The following is a 15,491-nucleotide window of genomic DNA, read 5'->3' on the forward strand; positions in this document are numbered from 1 at the left end:
CCATTATTTTAGGAATCAGCTAGTGATCCAAGAGATTTCTGTGAACACCATAAATAATAACAACAAAAAGTCCCTATCTAGTATTTGCAGATGAGCTATGTGACGGTGTTGGGGCAAGCCAAAAAGACACAATCAGGCAGATTACAACACTGTCTTAGCCCTCACTTTCTGCTTGCACAAAAGCCTGATGGTCAGGTAGGGAAAAGACTCCAGGGTTGTCTTGGGTCTTTTCTAATCATGTACCCATCCCTGGGGATACATGTGGCCTTCTAGATTTCTCAGAGTATGTGGGAGATTTTCAAAGACTTTGCTTCCCAAAGCATCTCAATCCTCAACCTTTCCCTGCAAGTTTTTATTAGGCAATTGTTTATACTAGTTGTATATCCTTGTACTTGGCTGCTGTGCTTAGTCGCTCAGTCATGTCCAATTCTTCACAACCCCATGGACTATAGCCTGCCAGGCTCCTCTGTCCATGGGGATTCTCCAGGCAAGAGTAATGGAATGGCTTGCCATGCCCTCCTTGCACCAGGTATCATCAATTAATACATTTGCCTTCAAATTGTTTTTGACAATTATCCCCAGATAACCTCCTCAGCTCTGGGAGAATTCCGAGTTAGGCAAAAGAAGGACAAACTCTTAAAACTAACCTTTCAGAGAACCATCAGAGAGGTAAAAACAGCTATGGCTCTTTGAGTACAAGATCTGTTCTTCTCCAGTATTCAGTTCAGTTCAGCTCAGTCGCTCAGTCGTGTCGACTCTTTGCGACCCCATGAATCGCAGCACATCATACCTCCCTGTCCATCACAAACTCCCAGAGTTTACTCAAGCTCATGCCCATCGAGTCGGTGATGGCATCCAGCCATCTTATCCTCTGTTGTCCCCTTCTCCTCCTGCCCCTAATCCCTCCCAGCAACAGGGTCTTTTCCAACGAGTCAACTTTTTGCATGAGGTGGCCAAAGGACTGGAGTTTCAGCTTCAGCATCAGTCCTTCCAATGAACACCCAGGACTTATCTCCTTTAGGATGGACTGGTTGGATCTCCTTGCAGTCCAAGGGACTCTCAAGAGTCTTCTCCAACACCATAGTTCAAAAGCATCAATTTTTCGGCACTCAGCTTTCTTCACAGTCCAACTCTCACATCCATACATGACCACTGGAAAAACCATAGCCTTGACCAGATGGACCTTTGCTGGCAAAGTAATGTCTCTGCTTTTTAATATGCTATCTAGGTTGGTCGTAACTTTCCTTTCAAGGAGTAAGCATCTTTTAATTTCGTGGCTGCAGTCACCATCTGCAGTGATTTTGGAGTCCCAAAAAATAAAGTCTGAAACTGTTTCCACTGTCTCACCATCTATTTCCCATGAGGTGATGGGACCAGATGCCATGATATTAGTTTTCTGAATGTTAAGCTTTAAGCCAACTTTTTCACTCTCCTCTTTCACTTTCATCAAGAGGCTTTTTAGTTTCTCTTCACTCTCTGCAATAAGGGTGGTGTCATCTGCATATCTGAGGTTATTGATATTTCTCCCAGCAATCTTGATTCCAGCTTGTGCTTCTTCCAGCCCAGTGTTTCTCCAGTATTAAGTACCTGTATCAGGGATGCATGTGGATGTCTTCAAAGTTTCTGCTGAGTTGGGAAGTTAAGATATGATCAGGGTAAGCTAAAATGCCACTACCCTCTTTTACGGGCTTCCCCGGTGGCTCAGACAGTAAAGAATCCGACTGCAATGCAGGAGACCTGAGTTTGATCCCTGGGTCAGGAAGATCCCCTGGAGAAGGGAATGGCAACCCATTCCATTATTCTTCCTTAGAGAATTCCATGGACAGAGGAGCCTGGCAGGCTCCAGTCCACGGGGTTGCAAAGAGATGGACATGACTAAGCAACTTTCACTTTCACCCTCTTTTTAAAAATTGAATTATAGTTAATCTATAATTTTGCACAGCAAAATGACTCTGTGATACATATAAATGTATTTTTTCTTTTTCAGATTATTTTACATTATTGGTTATTACAAGATATAAGTACAGTTCCCTGTGCTATACAGTAGATCCTTGTAGTTTATTTTATATATAATAGTATGTAAACGTTAATCTCAAACTACTAATCTATGCCCCCCACAACTATCCCATTTGAAAACCATAAGTTTCTTTTCTCTGTCTGTGAGTTCATTTTTGTTTCATAAATAAGATCATTTATATCATTTTTTTAGATTCTACATATAAGTGATATATGAGATTTGTCTTTCTCTGACTTATATCACTTAGTATGATAATCTCTAGGCGCATCTGTGTTGCTTCAAATAGCATTATTTCATTCTTTTTTTAACTGAAGTATAACTGCTTTCCAATGTTGTGTTAGTCTCTGCTGTACAGTGAAGTGAATCAGCTATCCGTATACATATATACCCTCCCTCTTGATCTTCCTTCCCTCACATTCCACCATCCAAGTCATCACAGATCACCAAGCTGTGGTGTTCTATACATCATGTTCTCACTACCTATCCATTTTACACATGGCGGTGTATTTATGTCAAACTGAATCTCTCAATTCATCCCACTCTCCCCGTCCCCCACTGTGTTCACATGTTCGTTCTCTACTTCTGCATTTCTATTCTGCCCTGCAAATAGGTTCATCAGTACCATTTTTCTAGACTCCACATATATGTGTTACTATACGATATTTGTTTTTCTCTAACCTATTTCACTTTGTATGATATATTCTAGGTCCGTCCACATATCTACAAATGACCCCAATTTCATTCTTTTTACGGTTGATTAAAACTCCATTATATATATATGTACCACATCTTCTTTATCCATTCATCTGTCAATGGAAATTTAGGCTGTTTCCATATCCTGGCTATTGTAAACAGTGCTTCAATGAACCCTGGGGTACATGTGTCTTTTTCAATTATGGCTTTCTCAGGGTATATGTCCAGTAGTGGGATTGGTAGTGGGTCATATGATAGTTCTATTTTTAGTTTTTTAAGGAAACTACATTGCTGTTCGGGAGAAGGAAACGGCAGCCCACTCCAGTAGTCTCCAGAATCCTGAATCCTGTGGAGAGAGGAGCCTGGTGGGCTGCTGTCCATAGAGTCAGACATGACTGGAGCGACTTGGCATGCATGCATACATTGGAGGAGGAAATGGCAACCTATTCCGGTGTTCTTGCCTGGAGAATCCAGGGATGGAGGAGGCTGGTGGGCTGCCATCTATGGGGTCGCACAGAGTCAGACACGACTGAAGTGACTTAGCAGCAGCAGCTAAGAACAGAACATTACTGTCCCCCATAGTGGCATATCAATTTACATTCCCACCAACAGTGCAAGAAGGTTTCCTTTTCTCTGTACCCTCTCCAGCATTTATCATTTGTAGATTTTTTGATGATGGCCATTCTGATTGGTGTGAGGTGATACCTCATTGTAATTTTGATTTACATTTCTCTAATAATTAGTAATGTTGAGCATCTTTTTCATGTGTGTCTTGGTCACCAGTATGTCTTCTTTGATAAGATGTCTAGTTAGGTCTTGATACTAAGCTGCATGAGCTATTTGTATACTTTGGAGATTAATCTTTTGTCTACTGCTTTGTTTGCAAGTATTTTCTCCCATTCTGTGGACTGTCTTTTTCTCTTGTTTATGCTTTCCTTTACTGTGCAAAAGCTTTTAAGTTTAAGTAGGTCCCATTTACATCAAAAAGTGTTTTCCCTAACAGTTTTATAGTGTCAGGTCCTACATTTAGGTCTTTTATCCACTTTGAATTTAATTTTGTGTATAGTGTTAGGGAGTGTTTTAATTTCACTCTTTTACATATAGTTGTTAAGCTTTCCAAGAAACATTTATTGAAGAGGTTGTCTTTTCTCCACTGTATATTCTTGCCTCATTTGTCATAGATTCGGTGACCACAAGTGCATGAGATTGTCTCTGGACTTTTCTTTCCTGCATCACTGACCTTATTTTTTATTTTGTGCCAGTACCATATTGTCTTGATTACTGTAGCTACGTAGTATAGTCTGAAGGAGTCTGATTCCTACGGCTCCATTTTTCTTTTTCAACATTGCTTTGTCTAATCAGGGTCTTTTATATCAAAATGCAAATTTTAAAATTTTTGATTCAAGTTTTGTGAAAAATGTTACTGGTAATTTGATAAGAACTGCACTGAATTTGTAGATTGCCTTGGGAAGCACAGTCATTTTGACAATATTGACTCTTCCAATCCAAGAACATGGTATGTCTTTCCATCTGTTTGTGTAATCTTTGATTTCTTTCATCAGTGCCTTATGCTTTTCAGAGTATAGGTCTTTTGCCTCCTTAGGCAGATTTATTCCAAGGTATTATTTTTGATGCAATGATAAATGGGATTGTTTCTTTAATTTCTCTTTATGATTTTTCATTGTCAGTGGATGGAAAAGCAATAGACTTCTGTGTATTAACTGTGTATGCTGCAACTTTATCAAATTCACTGATGGACTCTAGTAGTTTTCTGGTAGCATCTTTCTCTATGTATACTATGATGTCATCTGCAAACACTGACAGTTTCACTTCTTTTCCAGTTCGGATTCCTTTTTCTTTTCTGACTGCTAGGACTTCCAAAACTATGCTGAATAAAAATGGCAAGAATGGATATCCTTGTCTTGTTCCTGATATTAGAGGAAATGCTTTCAGATTTTCACCATTGAGTATGATGTTAGTTATGGGTTCATCATATGTGGCCTTTATTATGTTGAGGTAGGTTTCCTCTATGCCCACTTTGTGAAGAGCATTTTTTTTAATCATAAGTGGATGCTGGATTTTAGCAAAAGCTTTTTCTGCATCTACTGAGATGATCATAATGGTTTCTACTCTTCAATTTGTTAATATGTTGTATCACACTGATTGATTTAGGGATACTAAAAAAATCCTTAAATCCGTGGGATTAAACCTAGTTGTTCTTCTTTTAATGTATTGTTGGATTCAGCTTGATAGAATTTTGTTGAGAATTTTTGCGTCTATGTTTATCAGTGGTATTGGCCTATTATTTTATTTCGGTCTCATATTGGTAACAGGGTGATGGTGGGATGGCAGACACTTTTAAGAAGAAGAAAATGCTCTGGCATATTCAAAATAGTTGCTTATTCCCTGCTGGAAACAAAAGCATTTTGCCATGATACTCACTTTGAGAACCCAGTCAAGCTCTTAGAGGTGAAGTACACAGAAGTGTGGGGATCTCGTGTAGTTCTGACTCCCATATTTGTCCACCTTGAACATCTGGAGATTCATCGATTATAGTTCAGGTTTTCCTACCCCAGTACTGATTTCCATAGAGGTTTCTGCTCTCGTTAAGTGTGATTTTCTCTATTTGCTTATCTGTCTATCCAATTTGGAAGGCTGCATCCTACACTGTTACTTCATGTATATTATGGATCTAAGAAGAGTTGCTGATTTTTCACTTTTTTCACATTTTTACCTGTTGTTAGGATGGAGTGAGTGGTGATTTCCAAGCTTCCTATGTGCAGGACTAGAAATCAGAAGTATAATGGAATAATGTATGAAACTTTGTGTTAATAAATTCAACACCTGAGATGAAGTAGACAAACTACTTGAAAGACACAAAATACCAAAACTGAAGAAGAAATACAAAGTATGACTTCACTGATGAATTATATACATAATTTAAATAAGAAACTAATTCTAATCCTATAGAAACTCCTGTAGACACAGACAAATAGTTTCCAACCCACTTAAGCAAGCCAACATTCTCTTGATTACAAAATACAAACAAAGATATTGTAACTACAGATCGACATACATCACGGGCATAAACGTACCAATCTTTTATAAACAGTTAGCAAACTTAATCCAACAATATTAAAAAAATTACATATAACGAGAAAATGGGGTTTACTAAAAGAGTGTAAGGTGGACTTAACACTCAAAAGTCAGTATAGAGTTATATACCCTACATGGGAATAGGATGCAAATTATATCTCACTAACGCTGTCATAACAAGTCAACATAATGCACCCAACTGAGAAAATGAAAGAGTGCATTTCAATAGATGTAGAAAAGGCATTTGAGAATATGATATATCCATATAAGAAAAAAACACTCAGGAAGTTAAGAATAGAATAAAGCTCCCTCCACCTGAGAAATGACATCTTCAGAAATTGTAAGGTATGGTGTTACAGCCAATATAACGTAATAGTGAAAAATTTACTGCTTTCTCCCTAAGATCAACACCAAAGCTTCTGTTCCATATTTTGTAGAAGGTGCAACACAGTGCAATAGACAATAGAAAAAACTAAACAGTATACTAAGTAGAAAAAAACAAATAAAACTGATTTTATTCTGATATGTTTATGTACATAAAGAAATCTTATAAATTTATTAAACTATTAGAGCTCATAAGTCTATGTGGAAAGGTCCCAATATCCAGTGAATATACAAAGAGTAATTCTGTCTATATGCTAACAACAAAAAATATTACAAATATAATTTTCAATAGCAACAAAAACTTAAAATATTAGGGATAAATTTAATAAAGTATTTATAAAGCATTTAAACTAAAAATTACAAAAAACTACTAGAGAAATTAAATAAGCTCTAAACAAATGTAGATACATATCTTATCATGAATTGGAAGATCCAAAATTATCAGGACATCCTTTCTTCCTAAGCTTATCTACAGATCAGTGCAATGCCAATCAAAATCCCAAGAGACTTTTTAATTTTAGATACTAAAAACTGATCTTAATATTTTTGTGAAAATGTAAGACATTGGAAAAACAAAACTTCAAAAAGAAAACAAAGTTAAAGACTTCTATTGCTTTACTTTAAGACCTACTACAAAGCTACTGTAATCAAGACAGTGTGAAAAGGAACAAAATAATGGAAGAGAACAGACCAGAAGTAGATTCAGACTTCATGGGCTGATTTATATTTTTTATTAGGTGTCAAAATAGAAAAACAGGGTAGACTAGGAGAATCCAGAAATAGACTCATGTAGGGGAGATTTTTTTTTAATCAAAGTATTAAAACATTATAATGGGAATGGAAATCTTTTCAGTGAATAGTGTTGGAACAACTGGCTGGCTATACAGAAAAATAAACTTGGACCTATTCTTCATATCATACCCACTAATTTGTTTGAGCTGGATCATAAATCTAAATGCCAAAACTAAAATTACAAGGCTTCTAGAAAAAAAAATACGAAGGTTTTTTAACCTTTCATCAGACAAAAACCTCTTAGAACCCAGAAAGCATAAGACCTAAAAAGAACATATTGATAAAACAGACATCATCACAATTAAAAATACTTTTGCTTATCAACAGCTATTGTTAACAAAATGTATAGGCAAGATCCAGATTAAAAAAAAAATTCACATAACACATAACTGGCAAAGAAAATGTAGCTAGAATATATAAACAACTCAAAGATAAAATGACAAACAACTCAACTTTTAAAATGGGCAAACACCTTCAACAGACACGTCATAAGGGAAGACATGAACGGTGAAAAATCACACGGAAAGATACCCAATACATATTATTAATCACTAAGGAAGTGCAAATTAGAATTTGTACTTAGAACAGAAAATACAACTATTTTAAGGTTAAAATTTTAAAAATTAAAAATACCAAGTATTGACAAATGTTGAGCTACTGGTACTCCCCCAGGTTGCTGATGGAAGTGTAAAATAGTATCACCACTGTGAAAAAAGTGTGGAATTTCAGTCTTAAGTATTTATCCAAGAGAAATGAGAATGTAAACACACCTAAAGACTTGATAGAAGGTTAATTTACAAATGCCAAATAAGTGAAAACCCAAATGTCTATTAACAGATGAACAGATAAAAATTCATGGAATATGCACACAATGGTATGTTCAGCAATGAAAAAAAAACAAACTACACACATGTCACAACACAGATATATTGCAAAAATGGTATACAGTTGACCCTTGAACAACATGGCATCGAACTACATGGGTCTACTTGTATTTGGATTGCTTTCAATAGTAAATACCACATTACTACACAATCCCCAGTTGGTTAAATCCATAGAGGTGGAACCACAGGGGAACTGCAGATATGGAGCACCAACTGTAAGTTATGTGTGGGTTTTTTGACTGAATGGAGAGTCAGTGCTCCTAATGCTCTTATTGTTCAAGGATCAACTGTACTTAGTAAGGGAAGTCAGCCACAAAGGCTTCATTTGTATGTATTTCTAGAACAGGAAAAACTAACCTATGATGATAGAAAGCAGGTCAGTGGTTACCAAGAGCCAAGGGTGGTGAAAGACTGACTGGAAAGAGACACAAAGACACTGTGAAACAATGCAAAGGCTCTGATGGATTATACATGAGTATGTAGGTTTGACTAAACTCAACAAATATATTAGAGATCTCTACATTCACTTATGTAAATCATACTGCAATGAAAAACGTCTATTGATATAGGTATGTAAGCATAAAAAGGATACATATATGCCAAAAAAATTAGCACCATCAGAATTATAGGATTTTTCCTGTAACTTAAAGATTTCCTTTAACAACCTAGCATTACTAGATATATATCAGGGCCTGAAGGACAGCCTCACTGAAAAGGTTAACATTTGAGCAAAGACCTGAAGGAGGTAACAGTGCTAAGCTCTATGGATATATGTGGGAGAGCTGTCCAGAAAGAGGAAAACTGGAGTGTAAAAGCCCTGCGGCTTTGAGAAGAGAAGTGACATGATCTGATATGTTAACAGGTTTACTCTGGCCAGCACGTTTAGAATAGACTCTGAGAAGCCAAGGATAGGAACAAAGAGACTAGTCAGGGAAGTACTGAAATAATCCAGGTGAGATATGATGGAGGCTTGATTGAGGGGGGAGGTAGTGATGCTAGAGAAAGACAGTCTCTGAATGTACTTTACAGCAAAGCTAACATGATTTGCAGTTAGGTTGGATGAGACATGGGAGAAAGAAAAAGGTCAAGGACAATTTCAAGGGTTTTGGCATACACAACTAGAATAGAGTACCTGGTTATTAATATACAGAAAACTTGAAGGGAGAGGTTTTGAAGGGGCAGATGCAGAGAAGAAAGCAGGAACTTGTTTTGGACACAATAAATTTGAGTACAATTGAAGAGATATAAAACTAGTAGTCATCAACAGGTGGAGAATATTTAAAGACAAACACCTGGTGAACTAACCAAAGGAATGTGTACATAGAGAAAAAAAAAAGAAAGGTCCAGAGAATGGACTCAATACCATTTCTGGAGGTCAGCAAGTTCTCACCATAAACTAGAAATGAAGGTCAGTAATACCTTAAAGTATATACTGCAAAACTATTCTTAGAAACTTCAAGGAACTACAAAAAAAAAAAAAATCAAAAAAGCCATTTCTATTCTTTGCTTGAATGAGTACTCTCAAGTTTTCACTGATTATGTAAGAAGAAATGGACATCTTCTTTAATTACAATCTGAAATTGCAAACTATAGAGAGGTAATACCTGTTCACCATTATTCTAGACCTGTATTGCTATAATTCCATAGATCAAGCTTCTCTTTTTCTAACCAGTTAGGAATAAAGGTGCAACAACATATTCAGACAACCTTTCTTCAAATAGCAAAGAATTATTTTCTAAGGAGGATCTACACTTGTGTTCTGCAACAAGACTCATCAGTCATCAGATGATGCTCAGATCTTGTGAGGTAATGATGTGCTACACAGCTGTCTGATCCTCAGATGTCACTTTGGAGGTTGATGATAAACTACAGGTCTGACAACTCACTTTCCATTTCAAGATATTTCTTGAACTTTCTCTTGTTGTGACAGGCAACCAAATTGATTAAACCTAGTCATGGGATTTGACACTACAGCCAGCAGACTTCTATTTGTTGATTGCTATTGATTTTCTTTGATACTTCATTTAAAAATCAATAGTTGGAAAGAAAAATAGGCTTGGTTTACACATACTTAAACATACTATTGTATGCTGAAGGAGGCACAAGTTTGGCAGGGCTTTGGCATCCAATTATAAGAAGAGCTCTTAACAGGTGAAAGCAAGGGCTTTAGATCGATATTCAGTTTTCTTTCTCAATCAAAGAAAGTGGCTATAAATTAGGCTCATCAGTATTATTTTCAAGGCTTTCTTGAAGCAAACAAGTTTAAACTTTTGGGGAGGGGCAGAGAGTCTTCCTTGAATTTACATTAAAAATGATAAACCACTAAAACTTTTTCTTTGTTTTAAGCATATTTATAGTACCTGAGGGTTTCCCTGGTGGCTTGGCCAGTAAAGAATCCACCTGCAATGCAGGACACCCAGGTTTGATCCCTAGATCAGGAAGATCCTCTAGAGAAGGAAATGGCTACCCACTCTAGTATTCTTGCCTGGAGAATTCCATGGACAGAGGAGTCTGGTGAGCTACAGTCCATGGGGTCACAAAGAGTCAGACATGACTGAGAGACTGACAATTTCACTTTTTTCTTTTCATGGTACCTGAAGTTCATCCGTGCTTTTATCTTTTTGGCTTTCTTCTTATTTTTCTGCCGCTCTTCTCCATCTTTCAAAGGCTCTGGTGGAGCTGTACTTTCAACCACAATGTCAATAACATATTTCTTTAAGGAAAGGTGTTCCTGCAAGATAAATAAATGAAATAATAATTAAAAACAACATAGCACTGCTACAGACTACAGTGAATATAAAAGAATACACAGATGAAAGTAAAAGTAATCTCTATGAAATACTGGCTTCAAAAATTGCTTTGGTAAACACTGAAGAAATCATTTTATTTGAGACTTTTATTGACCTATCAAACTTTGCTGCACATCAACTGAGCTAAATGCTAAGGCTACAGGGACACAGTCAAGTGCCCTGCAACTCCACACTGCAGTAGGAGAGGTAAAATACCATATTCAAATCTGTAAAACCCAGCTTGGTACTACAGGAGTTCAAAAGGGGAAATAAGATCACTTGGGGTGATGAGGAAAGATTTTAAGAAGGAAGCACCATGTCTGCTATCCCTTGAAGAATGGACTGAATTTGAACATATGGATATTGGGTATGTCTGTGTTTGTTTGGGTGGTAGTTGCGAAAGGTGGCAGGAAGGAGAAAGAGTAGGGTATCCCAGAAAACAGGCAGAGGTGAGAAAGCAGAATGTGGCTAGTGGCAGCAGAAATCTGGTCTGGCTGAAGTACAAAGAGTTTGGCTCCACTTCCTCCTTAGCCATCTTGGATTTTATGGCACCTCTTTATGATCACTCTCCTGCATGTACACAACTCCCTTGTCCCTCTTTCACACCTGCATAGAAATTCTCAACCCTAAATCTAACACTTTCTCTACTTTGAACTCATAACTGAGCAGACTAATATGGCTATAATTACAAACCATGGTGACAAGATCTCACTTTAAATTTATGACATTACACCTCAAATGGGCTCTAGAACTGCCAGGCAATCGAGCAACCTTAGTCTACTTTGTCTACATTCTCCTTCCCAGAAATTATTTTAGACCCTCTCCTTAAATTTCCAACATCATTAGAACTATAGATCTTCTTCCTCCCTGACACACTTTCTTTACACTTCACTTTCTAGATATCACACTCTCCTCCTAACTCCAGCTGTACCTTCTAAGTCTTCTTTGCTAGATCCTTTTCCTCTTCTTGACTGATAAATATTAAACATCTCAGACTTATAACTTCCTTCTTCTCTATTCAAACTTATTTATCAAGTGCAGGGACTTGAAATATCATTCACAGAGGCAATTCCCAAATTTTTACCTCAAATCCAGACTTCTCCCCTGAACTCGATTCCTATATCTATCTACTGAAAATCTCCACTTAAGTGGAGTATTTCCAACATAAGCATTTCCAAAATAATACTCTACAACATAGCTCTTATGCTCCTAATATACATTAAAAATTGACCTTAGAGTGTTCAGTAAGTGGTGCCACTATTTGCATAACTGCTCCCATCTAATACATCAGTAAATCCTATTAGCTCTACTTTCAAATATACCCATATTAATCTCAATCCAATCACTTCTCCCCACCACCATCACTTAATCTAAGGCCTCGCAGCTTTCATTTGCATTATGAAATAGCATCTTAAATATTCTTCCAGCTTCTATGGTCTCAAAATCTTTTCTTTACAAGATCAGCAATTTTTAAAAAATATAAATCACATATCATTCCTGTTATCAAAATCCTGCATTCTCATCACATTCAGGATAAAATCCAAAGTCCTTATCACAGTCTATTAAGCCCCACATCATCAACCTCTCTGACCTCATCTTACCTTACTCTCTCCTTTGTTCACTCCACTGTGGATGGAGTGGGTATATTAAAAAGTAGAACTGATAGGGTTTACTGATATATTAGATTGAGCAGTTGTGCAAAGTTACTGAACACTCTAACAGCAAATTTTATGTATACGAGGAGCATAAGTTTTGTTGTAGAATGTTATTTAAAAATGCTTACGGTGAAAACACAAGTGGAGAGGTCCAGGAGCCAGTTTGATATAGGAGTGGAGTTCAGGATGTTGTTCTTCACAGTCCTCAGGAATGGTACTGCCTCAAGACTCTTGTTTCCATAGCCAAGAATATTCTTCTCCAGGTACTTGCATGGTCTCAGCTAAAATGAACATTCAACCTTACATAACACCTTCTATTATTTACCACCTTCTTATTTTATTTTTCTTCATAGTACTTGTCTATCATCAGTGCCTGATATCAATATTCATTTGTAATTTCCTGCACTAGAATATAAGTTTCATGAAGGCACTGACTTTGTTTTGTTCGGTGACGGTTCAGTGTCTGGTACTATGCCTGGCATACAATAGGCACTCAATAAGTATAGGTTAAATGAATGATGAAAAGAAGGTAACAAGATCTAATACAATATCTGTGGTCAAATGAATGAAGGTGGTCAAAACACACAAACTTTCAGTTATAAGATTAAGTAAGTCTTCAGATTGTAATGTACAACATAGTGACTATAGTTAACAATACTGTATTGTGTATTTGAAAGTTGCCAGGAGAGTAGATCTTAAAAGTTCTCATTACAAGAAAAAAATTGTCACTCTGAGTGGTTATAGACTGTAACTAAACTATGGTAATCATTTCACTATATACAGATATATATATATATAATCAAACATTATGTTGCATACCTAAGACTAACACAAATGTTCTATGTCAATTATATCTTGATTAAAAAAAAAGGACAAAAGTACTATTCTGAGGGCTTCTTATACAATGTACACTGAGGTAAGTCCTTTACATACGATCATCGATTTAGTCCTTTGAACTACACTAAAAGGTATATACTGTTATTACTCTCATTTTAACTATTAGGAAACAGACTACAGAATCAAATAATTTTCCTGAAGTTAGAAAGTCAAAATCATGACGATTAGCAGTTTTGTAGATAGTAGTGATACAGCCTAATTTAAATCCATATAATATGATTATGGAGTCTATATTTTTGGCTAGTACTTTAATAGAGATATGGTTAGAAAATGAGTTGATCCATAGAGTTGTGCTTATTATGAAACTTCTATGCTTAGTGAGGCCAGAGAGAAAAAGTCAAATCCTGTATATTTTCTCTTATATATGGAATCCCCAAAATAAAGAAAACAAATGGATATAATAAAACAGAAACAGACTTATAGTCACAGAGAAAAAACTGGTGGTTATCACTGGGGAGAGGGGTAAGAGAGGAACAAGATAATGGAAGAGTATTAACAGGTACAAACTACTAATTATTAAATAAATAAGATCAAGGATGCAATGTATAAGACAGGGTATATAATTCGTGTTTTACAATAACTTTAAATGAATATAATTTATAAAAATACTGAATCACGGTGTTGAACTGAAACTAATATAACACTGTAAATCAACCACACTTAAACAAAAAACAGAAATTTTTCAAATCATAAACTTACCAAAACAGTAAAACAAAATCACCCCAACCAAAGGCAGAAAATATTCTCAAAAGTGGAAGTGATTATTTTCATTGATAAATTAGGCCTGTTGTATACAACATCTTTATACTTTGGCACTAAACAAAGGCAATTACTTAAGTTATAAGTATATATAATATACATATACATGCAACTTGAAAAAATAACCTAGGTCTCAAGTCAAATTAAAGCAATCACATAAGTAAATAAAGAAAACTCCCTTAACATATATCCTAAGGATACATAACATAAAGCAAGTCATATAAAACCACCATCCAAGTTATCATTTATTAAATACTTGCTGTGATCAGCAAAGGGCTAAAGTCTTCACAACCCTATAGAAAGGTGGGAAAATGTTTATATTTTACAGATGTTCAATAAAGGCTCAAAAAGGTTCAATATTATGTTCATGATCATAAAACTCAAGTTCAAAAGGGCTTCCCAGGTGGTGCTGAGAACTCGCCTGCCAATATAGGCGACATAAGAGGCGTGGGTTTCATCCCTAGGTTGGGAGGATCCCTTGGAGGAAGGCATGGCAACACACTCCGGTGTTCTTGCCTGAAGAATCCTATTGACAGGGGAGCCTGGCAGGCTACAGCTCATAGCGTCACAAAGAGTCAGACATGACTGAAGCAACTTAGCATGCGCACACGCAAGACCGAGCTTTCTCCCTACTCCACATTCCCTCCCTCTAACACTGCTCAAGTGGGCTAAGTCTCTGACATCTAATTTTTATCACCGCACTGAGGAAAAGGAGTACTTTAAATGACATTTTTAATTTTGTGAAATGGTTAATTATACTATTTTCAGTTGTATACAAATGCTATTTACATATCTAATAGAATCCATTAATGGTCTAAAATGCAGATATTACATAGAAAAATTTGGATTCCATCCAGAACTAACAAAAACTGCCTCTTTTTAAAAGACAATCACACACACAGCATGCATCATGCACTCCCATTAACTTTTTAAAAAAATCTCAAAACTTAAACGAAATGAGAATATATTTCTATTTCTGTTTGACTTAATTTTTTCTTAGTACAAATCAACACATGTTAATTATAAAAAATAAACAGAGTGAAGTTAAGTCAGAAAGAGAAAAGGTGGTACAGTATATGAACACATACATATGGAATTTAGAAAGACAGTAACGACGACCCTATGTGCAAGACAGCAAAAGAGACACAGATGTAAAGAACAGACTTTTGGACTATGTGGGAGAAGGCGAGGGTGGGATGATTTGAGAGAATAGCATTGAAACATGCATATTATCACATGTAAAACAGATGACTAGTGCAAGTTGGATGCATGAAGCAGGGCACTCAAAGCCAGTACTCAGGGACAACCCAGAGGGATGGGGTGAGGAGGGAAGTGGGAGGGGGGTTCAGGATGCGGGTACATATGTACACCCGTGGCTGATTCATAAGGATGTATGGCAAAAACCACCACAATACTGCACAGTAATCAGCCTCCAATTATAATTAATTAATTAAAAAATACAAGTCAACACATGTTAATTACAAAATATATAAATAAAATTAAGAAATAAAAATCTCCTATAATT

General features: G+C 36.3%; 1 protein-coding gene across 5 annotated transcripts in view; it reads right to left on the reverse strand.

The window, feature by feature from the left end:
• SCAPER (S-phase cyclin A associated protein in the ER) overlaps window positions 1–15,491 on the reverse strand; it is a 396,679-nt gene that overhangs the window by 218,443 nt on the left and 162,745 nt on the right. For 3 of the 5 annotated variants that reach the window (XM_061158918.1, XM_061158917.1, XM_061158922.1), the window contains exons 21-22: window positions 12,439–12,591; window positions 10,461–10,597 (exon numbers count right to left, since the gene is read on the reverse strand). In XM_061158918.1, the coding sequence (XP_061014901.1) occupies window positions 10,461–10,597; window positions 12,439–12,591 (290 nt within the window). The remainder of the gene's footprint in view (window positions 1–10,460; window positions 10,598–12,438; window positions 12,592–15,491) is intronic. The other 2 variants (XM_061158921.1, XM_061158919.1) reach the window with 1 other exon arrangement.

This window comes from Dama dama, chromosome 13, assembly GCF_033118175.1.
Source record: "Dama dama isolate Ldn47 chromosome 13, ASM3311817v1, whole genome shotgun sequence".
In the NCBI taxonomy this organism is placed as follows: domain Eukaryota; kingdom Metazoa; phylum Chordata; class Mammalia; order Artiodactyla; family Cervidae; genus Dama; species Dama dama.